Source organism: Elaeis guineensis, chromosome 8, assembly GCF_000442705.2.
Source record: "Elaeis guineensis isolate ETL-2024a chromosome 8, EG11, whole genome shotgun sequence".
Classification (NCBI taxonomy): domain Eukaryota; kingdom Viridiplantae; phylum Streptophyta; class Magnoliopsida; order Arecales; family Arecaceae; genus Elaeis; species Elaeis guineensis.
In genome coordinates this window covers 130471271-130498186 of record NC_026000.2, presented here as the reverse complement: position 1 = coordinate 130498186, position 26916 = coordinate 130471271, and the positions used below count along the sequence as shown (strand labels likewise).

The window sequence follows — 26916 nt, the reverse complement described above, 5'->3', positions numbered from 1 at the left end:
CTGCATCTTCATATTCTAAAGTGCAAAGTTTGATCCATCAAACTTTGGTATCTCATATTTTGTTGTCGTCACCGTGTTTGTCATTATTTCAAATCAAACCAACTACAAGAGAATCTTCTGCGCTCTAATACCAAACTGAAAGAACAGACCATGGGATAATCGAGCACGCCTCGATCCACACAGCACACAAGTATAACGAAAATAAGATCATTTTGTAGAGGAAAGATAACTAGAATAAACGTAGAACACAAAATAGGTGAGATAAACAAGCAATAAAAATAAGAGAAAAGAAAGCACACCAAATTTACGTGGTTTGGCCTGATTGTTGGCCTATGTCTACAGGCAAGACCTCCTCAATGTTCTTCTATTAATAATTTATGGCACAACGAAGTACAAAATTAGAGAAGAAGAAGAAGAAAAATAAAAAGGCTCACACGGACTCTCTTTTACAAAAGAAAAATACCTTCATTTTTCTCTCAAAGGAATCTCACGTCTCTCTTATTTTTTCTCTTCTCTTGGACCCTCTTTTTATTTTTTTCACTGCTCTCAGATTGCTAAATCTTCTCCCAAGTCCTCCCTTTAAATAGAGCTCGTCACCAGGTGAATCCAGGTTCAAACCGCATCAAAATCGAACTCTTATTCGCTGTAGAATCGAAGAAAGAAAATCCACCATCGGATCTGGATCGCATGGCCCAAAATCATTCAAAAAATGATCAGGATCAGGCCTAAATCAACCAGGAAAAGCCCTCAGCCGTCGGATTAAAATCGGGAGAAAGGAAGACCATTCAATTGTGCCTCCGGTCCACCAGAATTCATGTGGACCATGAGAAATGCTGGAGAAACGGGGGCTGATCCACCGTGGACCGCGAGAAACGCCTTGAAAATGGGTGCTCAGTCCATGTGCCCAACCGTAGACCATGAAAATGTGGTAGACCGCATACGCCGCGCCCGCACACCACCTGGCCTGGGCCAGCATTTTCATGCGCGCGCTCCGTGCGTGGGCCTGGGCTGCCATTCTGTGACTAGCCTGGTCAGACATGGGCTTCAATCAAACAATCAAGCCTTAATCTCATATTAGTTGGGCTCAGCTGCATAGAAAACAAAGTTTAGAAAAACCAAATTAATGAGTAAATTTAATAAGACTGGTTCCTCATCCCCTTGGCTGCGAAGCCTTGCAAGCTTGTTGGTGATGACAATGTCAATTTGTGCAGCCCGCTCCACAATCTCCTTGTGCTTCCTTGTAGAGACATTGTGTGCAATTTCAGCACAATAGGTCCCAAAACGAATCATAGAGTCGAACATGGTGAGATAAGATTTTTAACTGTATCTTGATTGCATTTGATGTTTACTAACCGTACATTTGTTCAAAATATCACAAGCATTAGTACACAGCAAATGCTAGTAGAAGAAAAAGAAAAGAAGAGATAGAACAACACAAACCTGTTGTGCATCGCAAGCAACTCGACCTCCGAGATGATATGAACCACAAACTTCTTCTTTTCCTTTTTCTTTCTTTTTTGTTTTCTTTTTTTTGAGGTGGGTTGGGGGGGTGATAAGGGTGTCTGAATGCCACCCGATTTTGTTTATTGCTGAAGGAGAAGAATGTACATAATTCTAACTTCAAATGGAGATGCCCGTTTGAGGGTAGTAAATAAAATAGATAACCAATTCGTCTTGCATGAAGACCAGTTTCTATCTTGATGACTTTTATTCAATCTTCCGGAAGATCATGGAAAATAATAGCCAACATTGTCAGAAGCGTAGCCAATATTGGGAATCAAAGTACATCCCGGGAACTTCCTTCTCAAGTGAAACTCATAACACATTTCAACATGGTGTGAAGGTTACTGGTAGCTAGTTAAACAACCCTATCTTCACGAATATAGAGCTCACAAAACCGTGATCCATGACAAGACTGAATGTTTAAGGATCATCATAAGTTCTTCAAATTGAAAGCATGTTAAATTCATACAAGACAGTATGCACAAAGATTTCATAAAGCTGGGTTGGTGAAGCAGCTCGATCATAATTTCCAACGTTTTCGATATAATCTAAATTTAATTAGCACTGACCTCCATACTTGGGATAAAAGACATTGGGTCCAGTTACGGTACTCTTTTATAATATTTTACTATAAATAATATTTAAAATATTATATATTATCATTTTTATATATTTAATTATTTAAAAAAATAATATTTTATTATTATTCTTTTAATTCTTCTTTCTCCTTCCATGGCTCCTCCATCTCTCCCTGCCTGCAACTTCTTCGTGCCCAATCTCTCCCTTGGTGCCACTTGCAGCTCCTCTGCCCTCCGCCTGCAACTCCTCCATGCCCCCCCAAGCCCCTCCCAGTGGCTCCTGCATCTCCCTCCACCTGCAACCTCCCCTCCCACCTTATGGCTCCTCCATCCTCTGTCCCCCATCCCCCTCCCACCACCGATGGCTCCTTCGAGCCCCCTTATCTGCTCATGGCTCTTCCACCCTCAGTTCCCCACCACCTCCTGCATGCTCACGGTTCCGCCACCCCGACCCCCAACCCCCCCCCCCCAGCGTTTGCAGCTTCTCCACCTTTGGTCCCCCATCCTCCACCTACAACTCCTCTGCCCTTAGCCCCCCCTCCCCGAGAGCCCATGATTCCTTCGCCCTCAGTCCCCCCAACCCCTATAGTGCCTACAACTCATCTACCCTCGGTCCTATTGAAAATTATGTCCCAAAGTCAATCGTCAGCCTGTTGATGGTTGTGCTCATATATATAAATTGTATATGAATTATAATTAATAAATATTATTTGGCTTATTCATCACTTTATGTACATCTTCTTTATTAAACTTCTGTGATGTGATGAAGTCCTTACAACTATTTTGATCGATATAGGAGGATATATTATTTAGTCCTTAAATCTGTTCGTGACCAAATGATAAGCTATTATTAAAATGATAGCTATATCAAGTATAGGTCGTTGTGTGCCATATGGATTAGTTGTTCTCTTAACCAAAGATTGTGGAGACACTGATATGGCATGCAGGTGAGATGTAGGAGTATGTCTCACTGAACGTGACCATTTGCAAAGCACTCTGCTGTCAAGAGTAGTTCACGAAGGATATGGGTATAAGTATCCCTCCGACCTAAAATCATCATGGTGACTTACAAGTAACTCACTATGCTTTGGTATCGGATTATCTAAATTTTTAATTCAGTACTGAAAGATTTTTGGGCACAGTCAAGTACTTGTTGAGTCGGTATATGAGTCAAGATAGGATTGATCTCTCTGAATTTTAGGAGTTAATACATCACTGTATTTCAATTTAGTAAAATTTTATTAGGATAATTCATGAGATAGATTTGAAAGGTTGAAATACAATATGGATGATTTTATCAGAGTTAATAGTTAAATCTTAGGTCATCTTGAGCATTAGGATCAAAAGAATGAATTGTACGACAACCATATACCAATGGGTTTTTGAATGTTGCTTTGTAATTATTCGGCCTATTCGAACGCAGGATATCATTACTAGATGGTCATTTTAATTAGTATAGAAAATTATTCCTATACTACCGACTTAGGTTTGAATCTATAGGGTCATATTCAAAAGAAGTTTCTATCTGATCAGATGGCTGATCGACGATTGAGAATCATTCAAGGGTATAAACGTCAATACAATTGAAGATTGACCTTAAGCAAAAGTTATGATTAATTAATTCACTAAGAATTAGTAAATTATTGAAGAATTAATTGATAATTAAATTGCTGATTAGCTTAATTTGATTGAGCATTAAAGTTTAGATCAAATCTAATTGAATTGGATTCAATTTGGTTTGACCCGATTAGGTTATGAGATGATCTAATCGCTAAGGATGTTTGATTCCTAATTTGATTAGGATCTAGACATGATTAATTTTTAATTAGATTAGAATTTAATCAAGCTGGTTCAGTACCTAATTAGATTAGGTTCTGACATCTAAATGGGTCTAACCTAATTTGATTAGGATAAAAACCTAATTGGATTGAATTAAATTCAAATCGGTTTGAATTTCAAGCACCTTATGATACCTGAACCCATGCCCTTCTGCTCTTGACACAAATTTTGAATTTGCATGGAGAATTCACATGTTAAAACCTTGTTGTTGCCCATTATTTTGGATTAAGATGAGTTTGGTTGAATTTGAATTCAAAGGAAGTTTGAATTTGAGCTAAATAACCACTTGATCCCTATCCTTACTAGTCTCCACGCCAACCATAAAACTATATCAGATTTGTGCGACAATTTAAGAGATGGAATTACTATGAAAAAGGTTCTTAGAGGGGGTGTGGACAGAGAGAGGGGGTGGGTCTTCTATGTGCATGTACAAAGGATATAGACTTCCTTTGTGGGTGTGAGGTTTTAGTGTGTGTGCCCTAGGGTTTCTACTAGGGTTTTAGGAAGAGTGAAAAAGAGGAGAGAGTTCTCTACTTCTTCTTCCAACACTTGATCCTCCTCCTAGACATCCTTCATCATCCTCTAGGAGAGTCCGAATGGATTGATGGAGTAGTGTAGATCAACCGATAAGAAGAACTTCACGTAAGCTAGCACTCCTAGAAAGCCTGATCAGCATCAGATCTTCAAGTGGACTTTCCGTAGAGGCCGGACATCTTGTACGACTGCGAGCAATTAGGAAGATCCCTTTACCACGTATCTCAGCAGCGGCAATCATCAACCCATGCTCTGGTAAGAGATCCGATCTTTGTAACTAGATGTGATCTAGATTTGTAGATGTGATATACAATGTGTATGTTGATGTGATCAACAATTTTTGAAATTAGATTTTATGCATAAATTCATATCATATGATTCTTAGTGGGTAGTTTAAATCTGATCTAAAGCATGTGCGGGAGATTAAAATATTTAATCTAGCCTATTTCACTGTAAAAAAAATTTTAAAAATGCATGTCTAAAACTATCTAATTTTTCTTCAGATCTCTCCCATCCACTCATGACTCCTCCGCCTTTAGTGACCCATAGAGAAGTTTTTCTGAAAAAAAAATTGAAGTTATCAATTTTAATGTTGAAATAATCTTAATTTTTAAATTATTTACCATTTCAATTATGCACATTAGCTCTTCAATCGATTAAAATCTGAATAATTTATATTTAATTAGATGAGTATAAATAAATAAATAATAAAAAAATTAAAGTATCATTTAGAGCACCATAGCGAAATCTAAAGACTTCTATTCAGTATCCGTCCCCACCAATTTCTAATTTGAAGACAGAGAATATGCATCCCCAACAATTCTTCCATATGAAGTTGCTTTCACGTGCTATAAGTACGGATCCAAATTCCAAAATACCATGAGACGGAAACTTAGCAGAGAATTACAAAATAGGAAATGCTTTAATCCGCATGGTCATCCATGCCAAGTATTTTTTTTTTTTAATTGTACAAAAGGCAGAGAATTACAAAATATATAGGAAATGCTTTAGTCCGCATGGTCATCCATGCTAAGTATTTTTTTTAATTGTACAAAAAGCAGAGAATTACAAAATAGGAAATGCTTTAGTCCGCATGGTCATCCGTGCCAAGTATTTGGTCCCAAGGGAAGGTTCTCTCTTTCGCAGGCTTATACTTGACGTATATTGGTTTATACCTGATGAATGAATGAACATGGTCAGCCTGCCCCGTTCCACTTGGTTCCTGCACCTTAGGTAATGAACTGTATCTATTCTCTACCAAAAAAAAAAAAAAAAAAACTGTATCTATTTGTTCCAATAATGAATATTTAAATCCTCCGTCAGCGTGTTATGATGTCGTTCATAGTGCTGACCATTTTTAGGGTAAAATCAGCATATGTTACTGTTATTTTGGGTGGGATAAGAAGAGAAATAAATATTCGTTTGATTTATGGAAAAAATTTTCTTTTCTTGAAATGTTATTCCTAAGAAATTGTTTCCTGAAAATATTATTTCTAGAAAATAATTTTAGCATATTTGGCTGACCATAGAAACATAACTTATTCCAGAATAGCTTATATCTTGTTGAGCATATATTTTGTTGAAGAATTATATAAAATATTTATTATATCCTTAATAGATATAAGACTATTATTTTTGCTTCCAAACTTTATATAAATATTAATATAAATAAATAAATACTAATATATTATGTCAATATAAATAAAATATTAATATATTAATATATATTAATATAAATATTAGTACAATATTGATATAATATTATACTAAAATTTATATTAATATAATATAAAAAGATAATATTATAAGTGCACTTTTGAGAAAGAAGGCCTCCAATTTCTATCCTATGCGAATTCCAAAAATCAATCTTCCTATGGATTTTTCTTTCCCATGAAACAAGGGAAGTGTATTCTTATGAGAACATTTTTTTCCAATCTTTTTTCTTTGAAAACTCCAACCAAAGGGATCATTTTAATTTCCTAAGAATCACACTTTTCAGCCTCCAATTTGCATGAATCAGACAGCTCCTAAATGATGATCGTTGGGACTTCAGAAATAATCTAATTGTAGTCCTACTAGAGACGTTTAAGCACTACTTGCTGAATCTCGAGAGAGATGACTGTCAAGCTTCGTCTCAACAGAAACTTTTGGAGACCTGCACTCATCCCGTGATCTCTATGAGAGCACTTTCGAACAGTTACTTGTACCTGACAGTCGGTTGAAGAATAAATGGTTTTGAGTTATATCATGATTAATCCATCATCGTCGCTTGCATTTGTGATTTGTTGCTTGAGTTAATAATTTATTTAGTAGCTGGATGATTTTCCGGACTATTCATTGGTAGTTCAATCAACTAAGTGGAGCCCTTTCACTAACTAATTTAATTCATGAAGTATTAATCATGACTTATTCATGAGACATTCTTGGGTCACAAAATCAAATGCAAAAGCTTTTGTTGGTATCTAATTGCAGAGAAAATCAGCAATATTCACCAACAACTCTTCAAGGTTAATGTGCAATAATGAAGAAAAATCCACAATAATGGAGAATTATAAAATCATACATTTTTTATTGAGAATTAACTCGCTCATACCACACTAATAAGTGTTCTAGAGGATTACACGCTACAAGATATCAAGAACAGATATGGAAGCAGAGCACATATTCCCCATTACACAAGAAAGACCAACAATAGGAAATTCCAAATCTACAACATCATCAACATGTCACTGAACTTGTAGGAACAAAAGGACCATTTTCTTCTCAGAAGGAAATGGGCTCGACCAGCAACGATGTGATATGATCCTTCATTATACCTGAAGAGTGCGTATATGAATCATACTTCCTGTATATGATTTCCATAATTCGTGCGAGGTTGATGATGCGCATGATCAAAGATTTTGGCACAGCAGTTGTACTAAGACACTCCTGGTTTAGAATTTTCCAATCGTCTTCAACCATTCCTAGTAGCTTCTCACATGCCTCCTGCATTGAAGTGCCATGCTCTTTAATGTAGCAATGGACGGCCGATGAGACATGCTTCCTCTCATGTTCAAACTACAATATTCAGAAAAGAATACCACATAACTAAAATAATTATGCAAAACAACCTAGATGTTAATGAACAGAGAAAATCTATTTTGAGTTACAGTTCATTTAGAAAATAAATGGGCAAACCAAGACCAACATCTTGGGGGTTAGCTTATAAGCAAGGCATGTTCCAGCTATTTTAATTAGCTTGCAAAAGTTCGTGCCTAGTGTTCATCTCAAGTGCCAGCTTGCCAAGGTAGATCACAAGCTGAACTTGAATGCTTATACCTGATCATTGCCTAAGCTGATGTCAAGCTGCAACACTCTGTATACCAAGATGATGAAGATTAAGCAGCTTAACTAAGCTCAACTCATTGGCAGCCTGAGAATGGTTTTGGTAAAACTGACAGATTAATAACTTCTAAACACTATTACCTCATCGGACACAACATCATCTAAGAACCGACAGATTGAGCAAATAGACTTTATGATTCTTGGGAAGCTTGTAACCCAATCGAATGCCTCCTTTGTTGCTTCTTCTCCCATGCCAACAAAAGAAGCACAAGATAACGCAGCATAGCAACAGGAGATCAATGAAACAGTCAGATGTTCTTTAAGAGATGGCACATAATCTTCATCCCTCCATTTGGCTTCTTCAAGACAAGCCCTTGATACTTCTTTGACCTGCATCATATTTGAATCTCAACATAACTAATCAAATTTATAATCTGAGCCCAAACAGTAATTCTCTTTCCAAGAATGACATGAAAAATGAAATAGCTAATATAGATGGTGATTTTGCATATGTACATTTAGAGAAGGAAGATTAGTAGTCGACTCAGATCGGAGATGCATGCTATCATGAGTTTTTTTTTTTTTTTTTTTTAATAAAATTATTTGAAGAAAGAGCTTGATGATATATATGATAACATGGTGATCATACTGATTCTTTTAGATATTCCACTCTGTAGGAGTTTCCTTCCTTTGTGAGCTCATCCTCAAATTCCTTGAATGTGTTATATAGATTAAGAAAGTGTAGTTTATAGACCTCCTCTAGCTGATCCGCTGCCTCTATGTCCCACCTGCATGCAATTATATATACTATAGTCAAAATGGAGAAAAAAGAATAAAAGGAAAAGAGATATGAGGAAGCAATAACCGATATGTAGGGTGCCTTGAGTTCTTCTTCATTCGCTAACAAATTATGGTGGAAGAGGTGGAGCCTCTCAATGCAAGTAATATGGAAGTGTAGGAAGTTTTTTGTGAAATCTCCTCTTATTAATTGAGAAAAATTCCTTCTATGGTGTAGATTGGCACTGGGGATTCCTTTAATCACTGGATTATTTAAATTATATATGGCCGTAATGTCATTTTTCAGGAAAAAGAAAAAAGTGTGAAAAAAAGAGGAAAAAAACCTGAAAGGGCTTTACCAATATACCATAATAGGTAGGTTGTTGCTAGAAGGTGCTAAAATAAAGAGCATATATGACTGATTTTTTAAAGTTTGATCAACTCTAAATCATTAATTCTTCAACTAGATTCTTGTTCCAAAAGCTACAATACTTTGCCCCAAACAATCTTTAAAAAATAAAGGTTCTGACTTGTTTGGGCCCTAGAATTACTTTGTCCATCATAGGCTATAACATATATTTTCCTTGCACATGTTTTGTCATTCGAATTTTTTATTTTTGATTTTCAACTTTTTATGATTTGAGAATCATGGAGATAATATTAAGAATTGGAGTAATTCTCCCTCTGTAATGAGGTTACAATCAAAAACTAACACCACAATAGTTTTTGAAAAAAATTTATGGAGTCAAATTAAGAAGGTGGAGTGCAATTCCCAGAGTTTGCAATATATAGCAATATAGATAATTAATTTTACTTGCATGAATTTTCTAAATATCTTGATCAAAAAATTGATACTAATTAATCTTTTATTTATTTTATAATTAGATTTTATATCACATATTTCTTTTATTATCTATGCAATTTCCAAATGCTTCTTGTGAAAAGAAAAATCAAGTGCTAATAGGAGATGCTCAAACCTTTGGATGACTTCAGTAAATGCTTGGAGTTCCTCTACCATGCCATAAGCATCATAGATATCATCCATGATTGAAAGTAAAGCAATCACCTTGGTGATATAAATTCGAGCTCTAGAATACTGAGGCTCAAAATATACCCCAAGACTCCAAAAATAACACTCGACTATTCTATCTCTGCAAAAGGTTAGCTTTTTTGCAACGCCAAGTGCTTTCCACCACCTATATAACATGTACAAGAAGTTTCAGATTTGCATTAAATAAAGTCACACCCTCAATAAAAATCAAAGTGCCACAAGAATGGATTATATATAACTGATATGTGGAGGAAATACTTAAGTTGATACAACATTACATACAAGTAACATAGTTAAGAGACCTTCAAAAATAGATATGCGAATCAATGAATGAATGAATGAATAATAGAGTAAAGATTTTTGAATTACAATATTCTTATTAAAGAATGTGAAACTTAAATAAGCATACGGATTAAGTCACTAATATCTAGAAATTCTTTAAGAAAATACAAAGATTTTGCATGGCAAAAAAATGTTGAGAATTTGTCTAACATTAACAAGAGTTTGAATGATTAAAAAATTAGTTACCACAAGATATAAATTGGACAAATAATTTGTAGTCCATAAAGTTTCTTGAATATATAGATCCTCAACAATTTTGGGTTAGCATTATATTCTTATATATCACATGGTTTGTGCATAGTTTAAATGCATGAGAATACCCCAGATGATCAACCAATTTTACCTACTCCACTTGGTGTAGGCCCATGGTTTGAACACTGGTGGTGGCATCCTTGACATACTTTTCAATAAAAGTATAATTTGGATAGTTACATTGATAAAAATTTCACTTATCCAGTTTCAACTAATATACATGATAATAATCTAACTTATACTTTGATTGTGGTATATATGGAATTGGTACAATCCCTAAATCACTTGGATGCTTTTGCATACACACAAATGCAAGCTTTCAAACATACTCGGAATCCATGAAGTTTGTTAAGAACTGACAACCATTTAATTTCTAGGTTTCTATCTATTATTGAGGAAATGTATGTTGAGATAATCTAAGAGATATTAGCCTTCTAGGAAGGAGAGTAATAAGTATATGACCTTTCTAACAAACAAAAAAAATATATACCTTAGGTATCTATAATAATTCTTGATTTAAAATAAATAATGACAAATTAAACTAATCAACAACCTGATGTTTGCAACTTGATAGATGGAAACTTACATAGAGATGCTTCTAACTTCTTCTCTGTGAATTGATTGCAGCATATGAAAATCCAACTTTGCAAGCTCCAATACCATATTAATTCGTCCCTCATCTTCTTGGTAAATGGACATATAATTCTTTGCCTCTAACCTCCTCGTTCTCCTATGCAGAGGCAACTCAAGGGCATATAGTACTCGTGTTGTAAGAGGTGTTCTCATATGGCTTTCTATGGACTTGAGATGTAGTTTTGCAAAATTAAGTGCTTCATCTAATATATCATCTTCTGGGATTCCAAGATAAGTAGCTTCATATAGGCTTAACAAACCCTTCACATCATTTCTTAAGATAGCCTTGAAACTCCCATCAACTTCTTTGAACTTGATAAAAACATCTACATAAAAATTGTGCATCTTATATGAGTAAACATAAAAGAAGAAGAACAACAAAAGTGAAAAGTTCTTACTTGCAGGTATATTGTAGCCATGTTGTCTCAAGAGTCGAAAGCGAAGGGCAACAGTATGCAAATCATCACCCTCCATTTGGGCATTACAAATTTGTCTTAGTATCTTATCTATCTCTTTTTCAAAGTGATATGCCACACCCAGGCGTTGAAGTGCATCAATTAATTCCATCTCTTGTAAGTGATCATTAGCATTTTTAAGCAAGTTCATTACTTCCTCTTTTAGTTCTTCAATCCTTTTTATGATGCATGCCTGTGACTCCTGCAAATATACAATCAATATTATGAAGAGATAAATGAGTGTCACAGCATTGATCATAGAAACTATAGATTGGAATTTGGTTAAGTTAAAAACTGAATATATAGCCACCTCAAATCCCACTTGAATGAGAAGTTGTACCAAATCTAAAAGTTTTCTATCTAAATTTTTTATTATAGGTAGAATTATGGTCATGGCAGCCTATAAATTAAAAAGAAAAAAGAAGATAAATGTATATAATTAGTATCATGTTATTGAGATTGAGATTTGATAGTCAACATGTTGGCATATATAACATATTTCTTTTTTATTTAATTTATATATTTTTCTTTTTATGTGATTAGATGTAATGTTTGGATGGAAGAGTGTAAATGGGAATCCAATCATCTATAACCTGTTCTCGATCAGATATTGAATGGGTGATTTTTCTTTTTTAATTTTATTCTTAAAACCCCAGCCAGTTTGAATAGCATTAATCATAGATAGATAGTTCTCTATTTTTTTTGGGTACAAATAGATAGATTCTCAATTTAAAATGAAGTTTTTTTTTTCATCCTTCTGCATGAAGCTTCTATTACTAGTTATTTCATTTTTAATTCAAAATTATTCATTCAAAAAAGATGCATTTTTGTAAGGAAATGAAAAAATATATTAAGAGTTTGATATTAGATTACACCAATTTTGAAAATCAGGGATTTCTATATATTTTAATAATTAGCTTTCATGATAAATTTGTTTTATCATTTTTTAAAGTCCATAATAGCTGACATATTAATTGAGATTGAGAGTTGAGAGTCACCATTTTTGGGTTCACAAATTTATTTTTTATTTTATCTATTTTTCCTTTCATGTAATTACATATAATATATAGGTGGATGGGAAGCAAATTAATTGGCAGTAAGCATCCAAACCCATCTTTCTGATATTTAATTTAATCTATTGCAAATCATATATCAAGTGGCTGGTCCTTTCTTTAATTATTAAAATTCTAATTTGGATAGCATTAATCGTACGTGGATAGATAGGTTTTATATTTAAAGTGAATTCCCTTTCCTTTTTTTCAAAATGCATAAATACACATATATTTTAGAATTAAAAATCACAGCTAAAAACATATCGTTTAGAGTTTCACGTTTTAAAGTATAGACTCTTTTCCCCCTCTCCAGGAAATGAGAATAAGTATATTAGGATGTTTCTATAATTTTTGAGAGTCCAGGCAAAAAAATTTAGAAAGAAAAAAGACTATAGAACACCCAAAATCTCAATCAATAGAATATAAAATTGCTTCCCATGTGATTGTATGCAAGATAGTTCTATGGGTGATGGTGAATTACCCAGAGTTCTCTTTATAGGCAAGATAGCAAAAAATATATCCAAACACTCTACTCCTCAAGATTGATTCAAGGAGGATGTCCATGGTTTGTGTCGCTAAAAAAATATACTCAAAGCATAGTCTATTCAGTTTGAGAAAGAGAAACTCAATAGAGCAAAGCATCTTTAAGTTCTAGAAGCCCGGATCATAAGCACCAACTTTCTGGATAAAGAAACCAGATAGGAATTATAGTTAAAATGTGTGTATGTGCATGTTTGTGTTTTTATTATACATAAATGTACATCTACTAAGAAATCAATCATGCAATACACATTAAAAAAATAAACCAATAAAAATTCCTAGGAATTATTTAAAAAATAAATTAATAAGAAAAGAGTTCAAAGGAGTTGTAGGGTAACAGAGATAAAACATACGAATTAAAGAAAGAGCACTAATATCCTCAGTTTTTTTAAAAAAAAAATTAAATAGAGTCCAATAGGTTAGAGATGTAGATAAGTAAAGGTTAGAATTTCTTTTAAATGGAGTTTAAACTGGTTTAGGATGCCTAGAAGAAACCATGCATATAGATGATGGATAGAGGCAAGAAAATAAACTAAGATGCATATAGATCATATATGTAACTTCCTAACATATTTATAATTAAAGAGAGAATTATGGGTATTCTGATCAGAAAACTTGATAGACTGGATCTAAAATGGAATTTATCTATTTCACTTAGTATCATAGGCTGTGTACGTGTATATATGTCTGCATGTACATATAAAAGTATAAATAAATGTAAAAGCATTTAGATAATAGTTGAAAATGAATAACCATACCTATGCATGTCAATTCATTCAACATCTTAGTCTAAAATTCAAAACAATCTCAAATATTCAGTTTATTTGTTCATAAACATTCTATTATCCTACCATTTGTTTATACATTTATTTAAATCCAAGTACGTGAAATTTTGACTTCCCCAAAATTATGATGGCTTGGTGTCCTGCTTGCCCCAATTTGCTATTCAATCAGCAGCTTGATATACCCCCAACTAGGTATATACAAACATAGTGGCTTCACATTCTGGAGCTAGCCTTTGACAAGTCCTTTATAAGGAGTTCAGATTCTCCTTAGTCTATGTTTTCCACCATATAAAGAAGGAACGAGCAAAGAGAGAGAGATAGCATTTGCAAGTTAGGGTAACTACAAGATTAGCAAATGACACATGTCACACTACAAGCACCAATGGATCTGGTTGAATGTTGGACAAATTCATCTCCAAACCATGCATGAAAGTTTTAAAATAGATACCCAGATCACACAATTCCCACTACATATTCAACTTACAAATTGGTGGCATGTTTGATTTTAACGGGACTTGTCCAAGCCTATTGGCACCTTGGCAAGGAGCATGGATCTTTTATGGTGCATCGCACGTACCATCCATTGTGCGATGGACAGCCACACATGGATCCAGGCCATGCGGTGTATGCAGCATTCGACCGCATGCTGCTATTTATCACACAATGGATAGTTATAGTATGCATGATGTACCATATAGTGCGGTGCATCACAAGTACCATAGAGGATCCACGCATCTTCAAAAGAGAGAAATATAGCTTATGACGGTGGCACCCCTACCTCTATTGGCTACTCTCATATATGCTAATGTAATAAAATACACAATTATCCATCTTTAATTTAAAATCTATATCCCAACTCCTTAGCACAAAATTTTGCATCAATTGAAAAAGCATCGATACAAGGTTGAAAAAAAAAAACATTCTCCGATGCTTGTTTGTTAAGAAATTCAAAGAAAAAAATTCTACGTGGAGGAGAGAGAGGTAACCTGAAGATTTGAAGGTAATGGATAATTTTCAATGAAATAATCACCCCAAACAGTAGGGTGGTAATCTGCCAAGAAGCAATTGGTTTCAGGACCAGAAGCACACGATACTGAAGAATGGGGCATAGACCCATTAGCCTCCATCTTCCTCTGTAGAATAAAACTTTAAGAAGTGAAGATCTTGGTTAAGGGCGCCATACCAAGCAAGAGATATATATAGTAATCTTCTGTGGCACTTACCCATCTGCCATCACAGTCACGGAAACTGTTGGATGGTCGAATAAGATAAGCCATGACTCATGAGAAGTCCCTTCAAATTTGCCCAAAAAAAAAAAAAGGAGGGGAGAAATATGCTGAAGTATGAGGCATGCTATGCAAGTGAATGTAGAACCCCATAGACATCTCTTTTAATTATCATAGCCTTGAAAATATTCTCTCTATTTACCAAAAAAAGAAAATATTCTCTCTCTCTCTCTCTCTCTCTCTCTCTCTCTCTCTCACACACACACACACACACACACACACACACTACACACACGCACACACACGCACAAACGCACACGCACACGCACACAAATGGCTGACATGGATGAAATTATAGTTCTTTTCATGGAGCTCTTTTTCGAGATAGGAAAAGGAGATCTTTTTTGCGGGGGAGTGAGTTAATCATGTATTACTGGTTTGATAAATGGATGATATGAATTACTTGGCTCTTGCTGAGGAGTCTCCATCATAATGTTTGACCATGTATTATTGCTTCTTCTGTTCCTAAAATTATAGCAGAGTAACTCCCCGGCCCACTCCTTGGTGAGGAATCGCATCAGGTAGTACTTGTCCTATGATTGGATATTAAAAAATCAGTTGGGTAAGCTCACGTCTATTTAGCGAGTGGATGTTGAGGAAAATAGAACTCTGCCATATTCTCCAAAAAAATTTTCTTTTCGCTTCTCTAATACATATATTTTTTATAGCAAAGGAAAAAAAAAGAAGTTAATTTCATAATCCGAAAATTGGAGCTATAATCATATAAAAAATGCAAAAAGAGCTTAGTGGACACGTGTGGGTAGAGATCTCAATCGCATTTGATGGATCATTGTGGCACTCTCATTGTAATTTTTCCACGAGGAAATTCAAAAAAAGCTAATTTGTGCAGCTTTAACTAAGACCTTGTAGAGAGTTTTGTGAAGTTTTAACGATATATATATATATATATATATATATATATATATATATATATATATATAATCTTGCTAGCATTGGGCATGTTATATGCATAAGATAAGGAACAAGGATGAAGATTATGATCATACGATCTTTAAGATTTATAAAGATAATATATTATAATCACTATCGATTGCAGGGGCGGCTCAACATCTTTGGAGGCCTAAAGCTAAAAACGAAGGCGGGGCTAGGGAGGGGCCTTCTTCCGGGCTCTGGCTTTCGAGAAACGAAGGCGGACCGGCGGGCCGCCGGGCCGGCGCACAATCGGGGCGGAGGGGGAGTGTCGAAAAACAAAAAAAAATGAAGAAACTTACCGGTGGAGGCCGGGGGGGTGGACCGGGCGCCGGAGGCGGAGGCTGGATGCCTGGACTGGGATGCCGGAGGCGGGAGGCGGAGGCTGGACCGCGATGTCGGATGCGCGCGAGCGGGGGCCTCCTGGGGGCGGGGGCCTAAGGCAAGGGCTTCGGTGGCCTTGCCCTTCAGCCGCCCCTGATCGATTGCTGCACTTTTTTCTTTTGTCTAGAAAGCACTCTCCCACATCAAGTCAACAAAAATGTATCTAGAGAAATGCCTTTAAAAGCAAGAGAATCCACTCGATGGATTGCTCTTATATTTTAATAAGAGAGAGTCAATTAAAATGAAGATCGAAGAAAAATACACCTCTATTTTGAATTTAAAATCTTTCTATGCATTTCAACGTGATATACATGGTACAATATTTTTCTCGATATCTCACAATCCTTGAAATGTAATAAACAATGTAATAAATTAGAATAAATAGAAAAGTTCAATATCCAATTTTCGGTTATACATTAAGCAATGAACTATATATTATGATGGCTGAGCAAAAATTGCTATCATCAGTATTGTTATCAATAACACCAACTGCCATATGACAAATGGAGAAGTTTGTATAAGCAAAGTCTCTATGTGGAAACTCCTATTGTTAATATCGGCCCGGCACAATGCATGGGGTATGGTTCCTTTTTTAGTTTTCAATTATTTTCAAATTATAATACAATAATATAAATTTTAATAAATGGAAGGCTCTAATGGCTAACATTTTGTTTCAGGTTAACCAATAAAATTTAATAATGACAAGCACATTAATACAAATATCATCAGTACCTATTGCATATTAAGCAATAAACTTTAATGATGACAAATATATTAATACTAGTATCTACATGATGAATAAAGAACTCTAAACAAGCTGAGTGGTTGAGAAAAAACCCTTGCCATTATACTGGCTAGTATTCACATGATGAATGGAACACTTTGCACAAGTTGTCTCCATGCAAAAATACCATCACCAATACTAGCATCATTAGTATTAGTATCGGTTGCACATTAAGTAATGAACTTTAATGGTAGCGAACACATAAATATCAACATGATTTATAAAAGCATCCATGTGGTGAATGATGAACTCTGCACAAGGAAAGTCTTCATTTTAGAGATATATTAGCTAATAACCCATGCGATATGTATGGAGTGCATTTTTTTCCCAATTGTTCTTGAAATGCAATATAGATTACAGAATGTATAATTGAAATTGAATAGAATATAATAGATATGGGTCAGGATGGCCTCTGACCCAACCCAGCCTGACCCATTTAGACTTGTCCTAACCCATTCTTAAAGACCCATGGGGTCAAGTCGGGTTCAAATATTAGATTTATTCCACTTTTCAAGATGGGTCTAGATTTCATAAACTTCGGTCCAATCCAACCTGAACCAATCCACACAATATATAAGGTCTATTTTGGGGCCTCCTATTAATTAGTTGACTGGATCCAACCTGAATTGACTGAAAGAAAGTATTCAAAGTCATTTGTTCTTTTCCTCTACTCATACTAATCTAATTGCATTAAGCAAGCCAGGTTGTTGAGGTATTAACCTCTTAAAACATTTTACAATTTTGGATAAACTTTAATTCATGGATTTTTGAATGCTAGCAAATAAATGTGGTAGCAAATCCCTTGCCGGAGTCAAGGTAACTATGTTGATCTTTCTTCCCTTCCCTTCTCCAATCCGAGGGTCGTTGATCTTGCAGGATAGTCGCTGGAATCCATGACTTTTTTGTAGCCCTATCTTGAAGTTTTCTTCCCTTTATTCTATCCATCATTATTTGAGATCGAGACTTTAGTCATCAAGCTAGAATGCTCTAGCTCCCCTGTTTTGAGCTGATCCATCTTGTTTCCTCTCCGTCGCTGGGCATCGCTATCAGTGATGTTGTTGTCATGATTGTCTTCAGAGGTCGTGTAAGGAGAGATTTTCACCATCACTGCTCTCGTCCACCCAAGATTCCTCTATCTAGCTTGGGAAGGCCACCTTCCCCTATTTTGCTTGAGAAGAAGAAAGAAACAAAAAGAAGAAGGAAAGAAGAAGAAAAGAAAAAAGAAAAGAAAACAAAGAAAAGGGAAAGAAAAGAAAAATTCTCCTTCCTCTCCTTTGCCTTCTCTCTCCTTTCTCTCTCTTCACTTACCCTACTTTCTCTCTCCACCTTTCTCTAAAAAGTTTCATTTTCTCTATAGTTTCTCTCTCTAAAATTTTTCTTTCTAGATTGGTTCTCTATCTAAGGATTTTCTAGATCTTTAAAAAGATAATCTAAGTGACCTTAATGGATCCTGATGAAGGGGTTCTAACCCATGATCATTGGGCAACATGCAAACCCCTATCTTAGGTGTTGCTAAACTATTAGATTTTAGTCATCCTTGATTGCTATTGAGCTACCTCTACCAATGAATTTTTTTGATCCGATCGATTTGGGCCATCGACACTGCCGTCTAGTCGATATTATTCCACCCACTTAATTTCTTTCTCTTCTTCTCCATCATTCTCTCTCTACTTGAGCTATGAATCTAGTGAAGCATCTTGAGCCCTATTGCTTTGAATCTAAGTTGACCTTAGTAGATAGATTGAACCACCCAATTAGTTGGTTAACATGTCTGCACCATCTAGGTCTGTGTCAGATATTGCAAGATCTAGTCTTTGTTGGTCTCTAACAAATCTTTATATGTTAAGTGATTTTGATTAAATAAAGTTATTTACTCAAACTAATCTCTAATTTGTCTGATAGCACGATGGCCTCCACCTTGGTTCTTGTCAGACACCATGAGATCTTATCATCTTCGATCTTTATTAAACCACTAGTATCCTAGTCTAATCATGATTAGATAAAATTATCTTGATTGAACCGAGCGGAATGTTAGATGCCACCATTTTGCCAGTCTTGTAAAGGTGTTGAAACTTAAGATTTTCATTCTTAAATATTCATGGTTAAATTTTGATAGAATATATTTTGAATAATAAATTTTGAAGGACCATCTCAGGATTGATAAAATTTTCCATTCACTATCCTACAAAAATAAGTAATGAACCATCTTTTTGAGATATTTTATTGAAATAATTTTATTTTGAAGGCAAATAATTAGTTGTTGATTTATGTGTGTATTATGAAATTAGATTTTGGATGAAAAGTAACTTGCAATTTGAGAATTTTACAAAATTATGATTCATTGATTTGTTATGGAATATATATATATATATTGACTAAAATTATAACATATATATTATATTGTAAAAATATTTTTATTTATACATGGGATTTGAAATCTCAATCTAACTATATTCAGCAGACCCTTTCAAGAGAGATCATGCATTGGTGTTCAACGGACCCTACCAATGGGGTTTATTCATTGGTATTCAATGGCCCCTACAAATGGAGGTTATGCATTGGTGTTTAGTGGATCCTACCGGTGAGCGCTATGTATTGATTCCATAGACCTTACTAGTGGGGGTTATGCATTGGTGCTTTAATTATTATTAAGCTCATAGTTTCAGTTCTAACTTCGCCATAGGGTATAAGTGTGTCATAGTTAAAAACTAATGAGTTATATGTGATTGTTTTGAATCAAATTTATGATTATATATGTATATAAATATTTAAAAAAATTTATTTGTATAAATTAGCATGAAATATTTTTTTTATTTATTCATGGTATTTTTTTTAAATATCATATCTTATGATAATATATATAATATCTAGTTGAGATATTCATTACTTATTGAGCTATCAAGCTCATTACCTTTCCTTCTATTCTAGATTTAGATACTTAATTAGGGACATGGGTATTTCGTGGGAGTGAGGTTAGAAATAAGATTTCACAATGTCAAAATAGTTGAACTGAGATCTATTATTATTATTTTCAAATTTTTTGTTAAAAATTATTTGATTTAAGATATTTATATTTTGGATATAGTTGGATGATTCATTAATTGAATTTTAACTTTTAGTTATTTAAATTAATTCTACTTTGATGCATTAATATCGTATTTGGAATACTTTGCATTTTTGTGCAAATAGTTCTCTATGAGTACACAATAGTTGCAGCAACCCATAGCTTGCAAATCTTGGGTCGGGACATAACCCATAGCCTAAGCAATAATAAATATATTTTAAAGGTAGTTTAATATGACATGCAAGCTTGCATGGGGGATTTGCTAGGTATGGCATGTGGCTAGCATTGCCATGATTCATTTGTTGGTAGCGATAGGGCATGCACTATATGTTGACCTGATTATTATCCAACTTCAATTTAAATCTCCTTATTTTGTCTCGACCAAATCCCATAGATTAGAGTTACACTTGCTTTTGATTTTTATTACATTTTGTATGATGTAGGATTGTAAGTTTTATTACATGACGTTGGATGCTACAACTTTGCCAGCCTTGTAAAAGTATCGAAACTTAACATTTTTATTCTTAAATATTCATGATTAAATTTTATAGAATATATTTTGAATAATAAGTTCTGATCGACCATCTCAGGATTGATTGAATTTGTCTATTTACTATTCTGTAAAAGTAATGAACCATCTTTTTGACATGTTTAATTTAAATAATTTTATTCTAAATGTAAATAATTAGCTATTGATTTATGTGTGTATTATAAAATTATATTTTGAATGCAAAGTAACATACAATTGGAGATTTTTGAAAAATTATAATTTATTGATTTGTTATAGAATATGCATATGTTGACTAAAATTATGACATATATGTTACTTTGTAAAAGTATTTTTGTTTATGCATCAGATTTGAACTCCCAATCTAAGCATGTTTAGTAGACCCTTCCAATGGGGGTTATACATTGGTGTTCAGTGGATCCTACCAATGGAGAATTAATCATTGATGTTCAATGGATCCTATAAATAGAGGTTATGCATTGGTGGATCCTATCGATGAGGGTTATACATTGATTCCATGGACTTTATTAGTGGGGGTTAGAGTTGGCACTTTAATTAATATTAAGCCTATAGTTTCAGTTCTGACCTCACCATTAGATATAAGTGTGGCATAGTTTAAAAATTATTGAGTTATATGTGATTTATTTCGAATCAAATTTATGATTATATATGTATATGAATATTTTTAAAAAAATTATTTGTATAAATTAGTATAGAATATATTTTTTTATTTATTCATGATATTTATTTTTAAATATCATATCTTATAATACTATATACAATGTCTAGTTGAGATATTCATTACTTATTAGGTTATCGAGCTCATTACCTTTCTTTTCTTTTCAGATTTAAATACTTAATTATGGATATGGGTATTGCTTGGGAGTGAGATTAGAAGCAAGATTTCATAGTATCAAAATAGTTGAACTGAGAGCTATTATTATTATTTTCAAAGTTTTAGTTGAGAATTATTTGATATAAGATATTTATATTTTAGATATCAGTTGGATTGATTAATTAATTAAATTTTGATATTTAGTTATTCAAATTAATTTTGCTTTGATGCATTGATATTATGTTTTATTTGAGAACCCATCTCTCTGATGCACAAATCTTAAAGTAAGTGAAGCAAACAAACAAGGAGAAGAGGACTCCCAGAAGGAGTCCACTTCTCTCCCGATTTCATCAAAAATCAAGGACAGCAAGAGTCCAAAATAGGTTAGGAGTCTTATCTATAAAAATCCCCTTCCTCTTCCTTGGATCTCCACCCTAAATTGTTTGAGAAATCATCGTGAATTGTCAGAGATTTCTTGAATCCTCCTCTTGAGTTGCCATTGGGTAGAGCTTGCTGGAATCCTTCTTTAGCCTTGCCGAAGCAAGGTAACCTCCCTCCCCTCCATTCATTTTCTTTTTTCGATCATTTTCTCATCATTGATGCATGGATTGGAGCTAACAAGTTACTAGATTCACCTTAAAATAGGGTAGTCCCTATTTTTCTTCTTGGTTCTACCAACCACTGCCAATAATGGATGCTGCAGGGGTCACAGCCTCGCCCCATTGGGAGCCACCATAGGTGGTCGGTCCCGATATTCCACTGTTGCCATTGGGAGAAGATGAAAGGGGAAAGAATCTCCTATTTTGGAGAAGAAGAGATGGAGGATTTCTCTCTCTTCTCTAACTATTTGTTAATCAATAAATTAATTAATTAATCAATTATTTATCTATTTATTTATTTATTTTCTCTCTTAGATGGATTAGTATTGATCCTATGATTGATTTTGATGATTATAAAATATTAAATAATTATGATACTAATTATATATTTGAAGAGTAGATATAAGATTTTCTAAATGCTCATAATGAAGAAATTATCTATGGAAGAAATTTTCTCAAGTTTCCAAGCTAAAGCACTTTAAAGATCAAGATTTCACATTTTTGGCCAAGAAGAGTTGACTCCTATGAGTAAAGAGTCGACTCTGGTATGTTGAAATGCATTAGCATAGTCGGTTAGTTGACTCATGAACAGCTTGAGTCAACTCTCTCAAAAAAAATAGAAAACTATATTTTTAGGATCCCTACAAGAGCCGACTCACTTTTATAAGTCGACTCAGTTGATAATTAGAGTTAACTCATTTAGACTGTGAGTCGACTCGTAGCCTAAGACTGTATTAACAGCTAGTTTTCTATACTACTCCAATGACTAGTTTTTCTATTCCAATGGCTATTGCAACTCTTTCAATCGTTAAAACTCATTCTACAGCCACTTTCAAAATCTATTAAATATTAGAGAACCAATTGGAAAGCAAGAGAAAAGGATTAAAAAGAGAAATTCATCAATTTATGAGAGGTACTTTAAACATCTTTGAGAAGAGAAAATTAGAAGATTTTTGTGCATAGATTTTAGTGAACTTTCAAGAATAATTTTCTTCATCATCAATAATATCCTTTCAAACTTCAAAGAAGAGAAGTCAAGCCTCAAAAGAGTAACTCATCATCAATTTTTTTCAATCTTAAAGAGTTTTTCTTTTATTTTTTAATTATACTGAAATTTTTATATCTTGTATCTTATTTTTTTTACAAGTTTTTTTGAAGAAAAAAAACTTAGGGTTTGGCCTGTCCAAGCTCGAAATTGGATTTTATAGATTTTGATTGGTAAGCCTATAAAACCAATTAGGTTGATTGTGAATCTAAAAAATAATCAGTGCATAGATTGTGATTGGTGATCCTACAAAACTAACTGAATTTATTTATGATCTTAGAGAAAACAAATATACTGTAATCGGACTGATTATAGTGAAATTTTTAAGAAAAGCTTGGGGAGTGGATGTAAGTGTAGGGATGCACCGAACCACTATAAATTATGTTGTGTTTGCTTTGGCCTTTTTAGCTCTTTTGCTTTACTTGCCTAGCATCATTTAATTCTTGCATAGTTTCTCTTATTCCTTAATTTTGTTGCTGCATATTATTCATATTTTACAAGCACCCAAATTAGTTTAATTTGAAGCACATCATTGCTTAGAATTTAGATATAGCTAAATTTTTTAAAGAACCCATTTTACCCCCCCCCCTTCTCGGTTGCTACCTTCTGGCAACAATTAGAAAAATTTTAGATGGAAAATTTTGGGACTTATTATTTTCTCATAGAGAGGAGCTATGGGGAAAAGGATTCAGAGGTTTGTAGGTGGACTCTAAGGAACCCTGGTATAGAGGGTTCTAAACAAATAATTCTTACACTATGGATTTTATTTTTAATACTAAATTTGATTCTATAGAAAAATGATTTATTGGACTAAGAAACATCAGAAAGGGCTCTTGACACCTCAGCTATCAAATCAATGTGTAGACTAAATTGAGTTGTCACTAATACAGGATCCTAGACCAATATTAATTTGATCACCCATTGTGTTGGCCTCTATCCTAGCTTTAGTTGAATACCTATCATTGACAATATTTGGTATATCAATTTTGAACCAATTTGATTCTTGCTTCATGATCTATTGGTCAAGCCTTCATTCGAGTAGTCGTGTCTTTTCTCTCATAATCTTTCTACTATAGTCATAGACATTCTATGATTTCTCTTGATTATGGGATTCGAATATGTATGGGTATGATCAACTGGACGATAAGATGTTGAGCACCAGGATTTATGCTCCAATTTCTAAACAAGTTTTTTTTTTAAATCTCTATATATTAGGTAGGGTCAAAAATTTTGAATTTACAATAATTTGGATGTTAAAGCTTGAAAATAGAAATCTAATAATAATTTATTATTTATTATACCGATTGTTGATTGAGAATGAGTTGGAATTATAGTAACTGATTGGACATACTAGGCATGGACAGATAGACACCACATTTGGATTTGAATGACGATAGAGGTAGGAATCTCTATACATGATCATCACTATATGTACTATTTTATTATTGGATTTGTATCATTGATTTTGCATCATTGGATTCATATTGATGGATTTATCATATTTGAGATATTATTATTTTTTAAATAATTTTTTAGTATGAATATATTATGTGCTGACTATGTATGTATATCAGTGATTGATGATACGATTATAATGATATGATTATATAGGTATAATATATTTATTTTGATCATACTATAAATTGAAATTGATGTGTTGAATCAACATATAATAAATGGATGTAAAAGATATAGTTTGGACTAGCCTTATCATATGGACAGCCAGTCAGGAGCTTATATCTGGGATAGTCCACTTGGAGCTTATGCTTGGGGTAGCCTCTAAGAGCTTATACTCAGGATAGCCGGTCAGGAGCTTATATTTGAGACAGTCCACTGAGAGCTTGTATCTGAAATAGTCTGTCAGAAGTTTATGCCCGAGACAGCCTCTAGAAGCTTATGCCTAAGATATCTTATTAGGAGCCTATGCTTCGAACAGCCTCCATAGGCTTATGCATGAAATTTTGATTAGACAGATATTGAAGCATGATCTTGATTAGTCCAAAATAAAAATAAAAAATAAAAAATCTAAAATTATGATAAGAGAAATAGATGACAAGATATGAAACTAATGCTAAATAAAAGTTTCACTTGTTGACATATGGTGACATATCTCTTTTGACAAAATAGATAATTGATACATATTGATATAGATATTTGAGTTATTTTGGATATTTTATATAAGACTCATATTTTATGTCTATTGCTATTTTTAAATTATATTATTATATTATATGGATGTGTGGAGATTCTTACTAGGCTGTAAAGCTCACCACATCCCCTTCATTTCTCTTTACTTTTTCAAAGTTACAGAATACATGCATTGGGATATAGTTACAATCACAATTGAAAGAATTGATTAGGTAGAGCACCATCAACAATAGTTGGATGATCAAGATTTGGACATTGTATAAAGTTGATATTTGTTAATGTGGAATAATTTATTATCAATTGAGATCGATAATGTTCATAGAATCTTGTGGTTGTAATAAATTATAAGGCCTTACAGATTTTTTAGGGTCTTACCCTAAGAAATGTGCGACCATCAGTATCCAACTTGGATGCTGGTTCAGAGTATGATAGAATGTATCAGAGCTTAGGTTATGACCACTAGAGCCTGTGACTTTAGAATCAAACCTTAAGATTATGATCTCTAGGACATGACATATGGGATATTGAGTATAAGATTATGATTACTAAGGATGTGACAGAATAATATAGATCTTAGCTTATGATCACTATGGATTATGACTTAAGTGATATTTGAGTATATGTTATGATCACTAGAAATGATAGAAATAGTAGAAAGGATTTGAAGTTTGGATTTTGAATCAATAGGTATTGTGATGAAATTTATGCATGAGTGACATATGATGTGCATAATAAAACTAATAAGTTATATCTCAATTTTAATAAGTAGGGTTTGACCTAAGTATGAGATATGTTGACTCTAGAATAAAGTGGATATATTGATACATTGTGTTGAGTATACTTGCTCAAGTGTTATTTAAATGATTTTGAAATTCTAAACTTGATATTGGTGAAGATATTGATGATTTTTCAAAATTTGATGTTAATTATTTGATCATTACAATTTTGGTTTATCAAAAGAAGTTTGTTTAGGATGTGATCTAAAAAAGAATTGCATCGTATGACAGAGAAATATTTTTTAAAGTTGACCTACAAGAGGATCATATATAAAACTCACATATAAATAAAAAAATATATTTAGTTCTATTGGTAGATTGGATTTTATTATAAGATATCTTTGATTGAATCTTTAATAATTCGTATGACTATTTTGGATAGGATTACTTGATCTTCCTTATATTTGTTGAGGTAGTGGATGTATTAATTATTTTAAGTCAAAGTTTAGATTTTTGAGCTGATCTAAGATATCTTGCTATTATTAAATTTTTAAAAACTTATCTGAGTTTTAACATATAAGGGATAAGATTTCATATCGATTTATTTATTGATGCTAAGGATCATGATGAAGCTATAAGAAATAATTGAGTTGATTCTATTTACAGGGATGTTGACTTGAGTCTTCTAGTTTGTTAGAGATTTGGGTTAATCATTTTACAAAGAAAAGTTGGTTTAGAATCATCCCATTTGATTATCAGGTGAATCTATGGTTAACTCACTTCAAATTATTCTAGATATGTTGGATTCTTGATGATTGATGAATCTTATACAATGATTTAAACATAAAAAATAGATCAAGATTTAATTTTGGTATGCTATGCTTAAGGTATTATAAAGACAAACAAACTCAAAATTTTCTCTAGTTCTATCTAAAAATTTTAAAAGTTGGAT

General features: G+C 33.5%; 2 protein-coding genes across 3 annotated transcripts in view; both read right to left on the bottom strand.

Annotated features, from left to right (window-relative positions):
• LOC105035625 (alpha-humulene synthase) overlaps window positions 1–26916 on the bottom strand; it is a 165480-nt gene that overhangs the window by 56880 nt on the left and 81684 nt on the right. The gene's annotated exons all lie outside the window — the stretch shown is intronic.
• LOC140851252 (alpha-humulene synthase-like) lies at window positions 6991–14817 on the bottom strand. 2 transcript variants are annotated; one of them, XM_073242815.1, is made up of 7 exons: window positions 14652–14817; window positions 11232–11490; window positions 10787–11159; window positions 9533–9751; window positions 8428–8566; window positions 7920–8168; window positions 6991–7511 (listed from the first exon to the last, which is right to left on the bottom strand). In XM_073242815.1, exons 1-7 carry the CDS (start codon window positions 14790–14792, stop codon window positions 7218–7220), a joined length of 1674 nt encoding a protein of 557 aa, XP_073098916.1. In that variant the 5' UTR covers window positions 14793–14817; the 3' UTR covers window positions 6991–7217. The 2 variants fall into 2 exon arrangements, with proteins under 2 accessions (XP_073098916.1, XP_073098917.1); XM_073242816.1 differs by having other exon boundaries at window positions 8533–8566.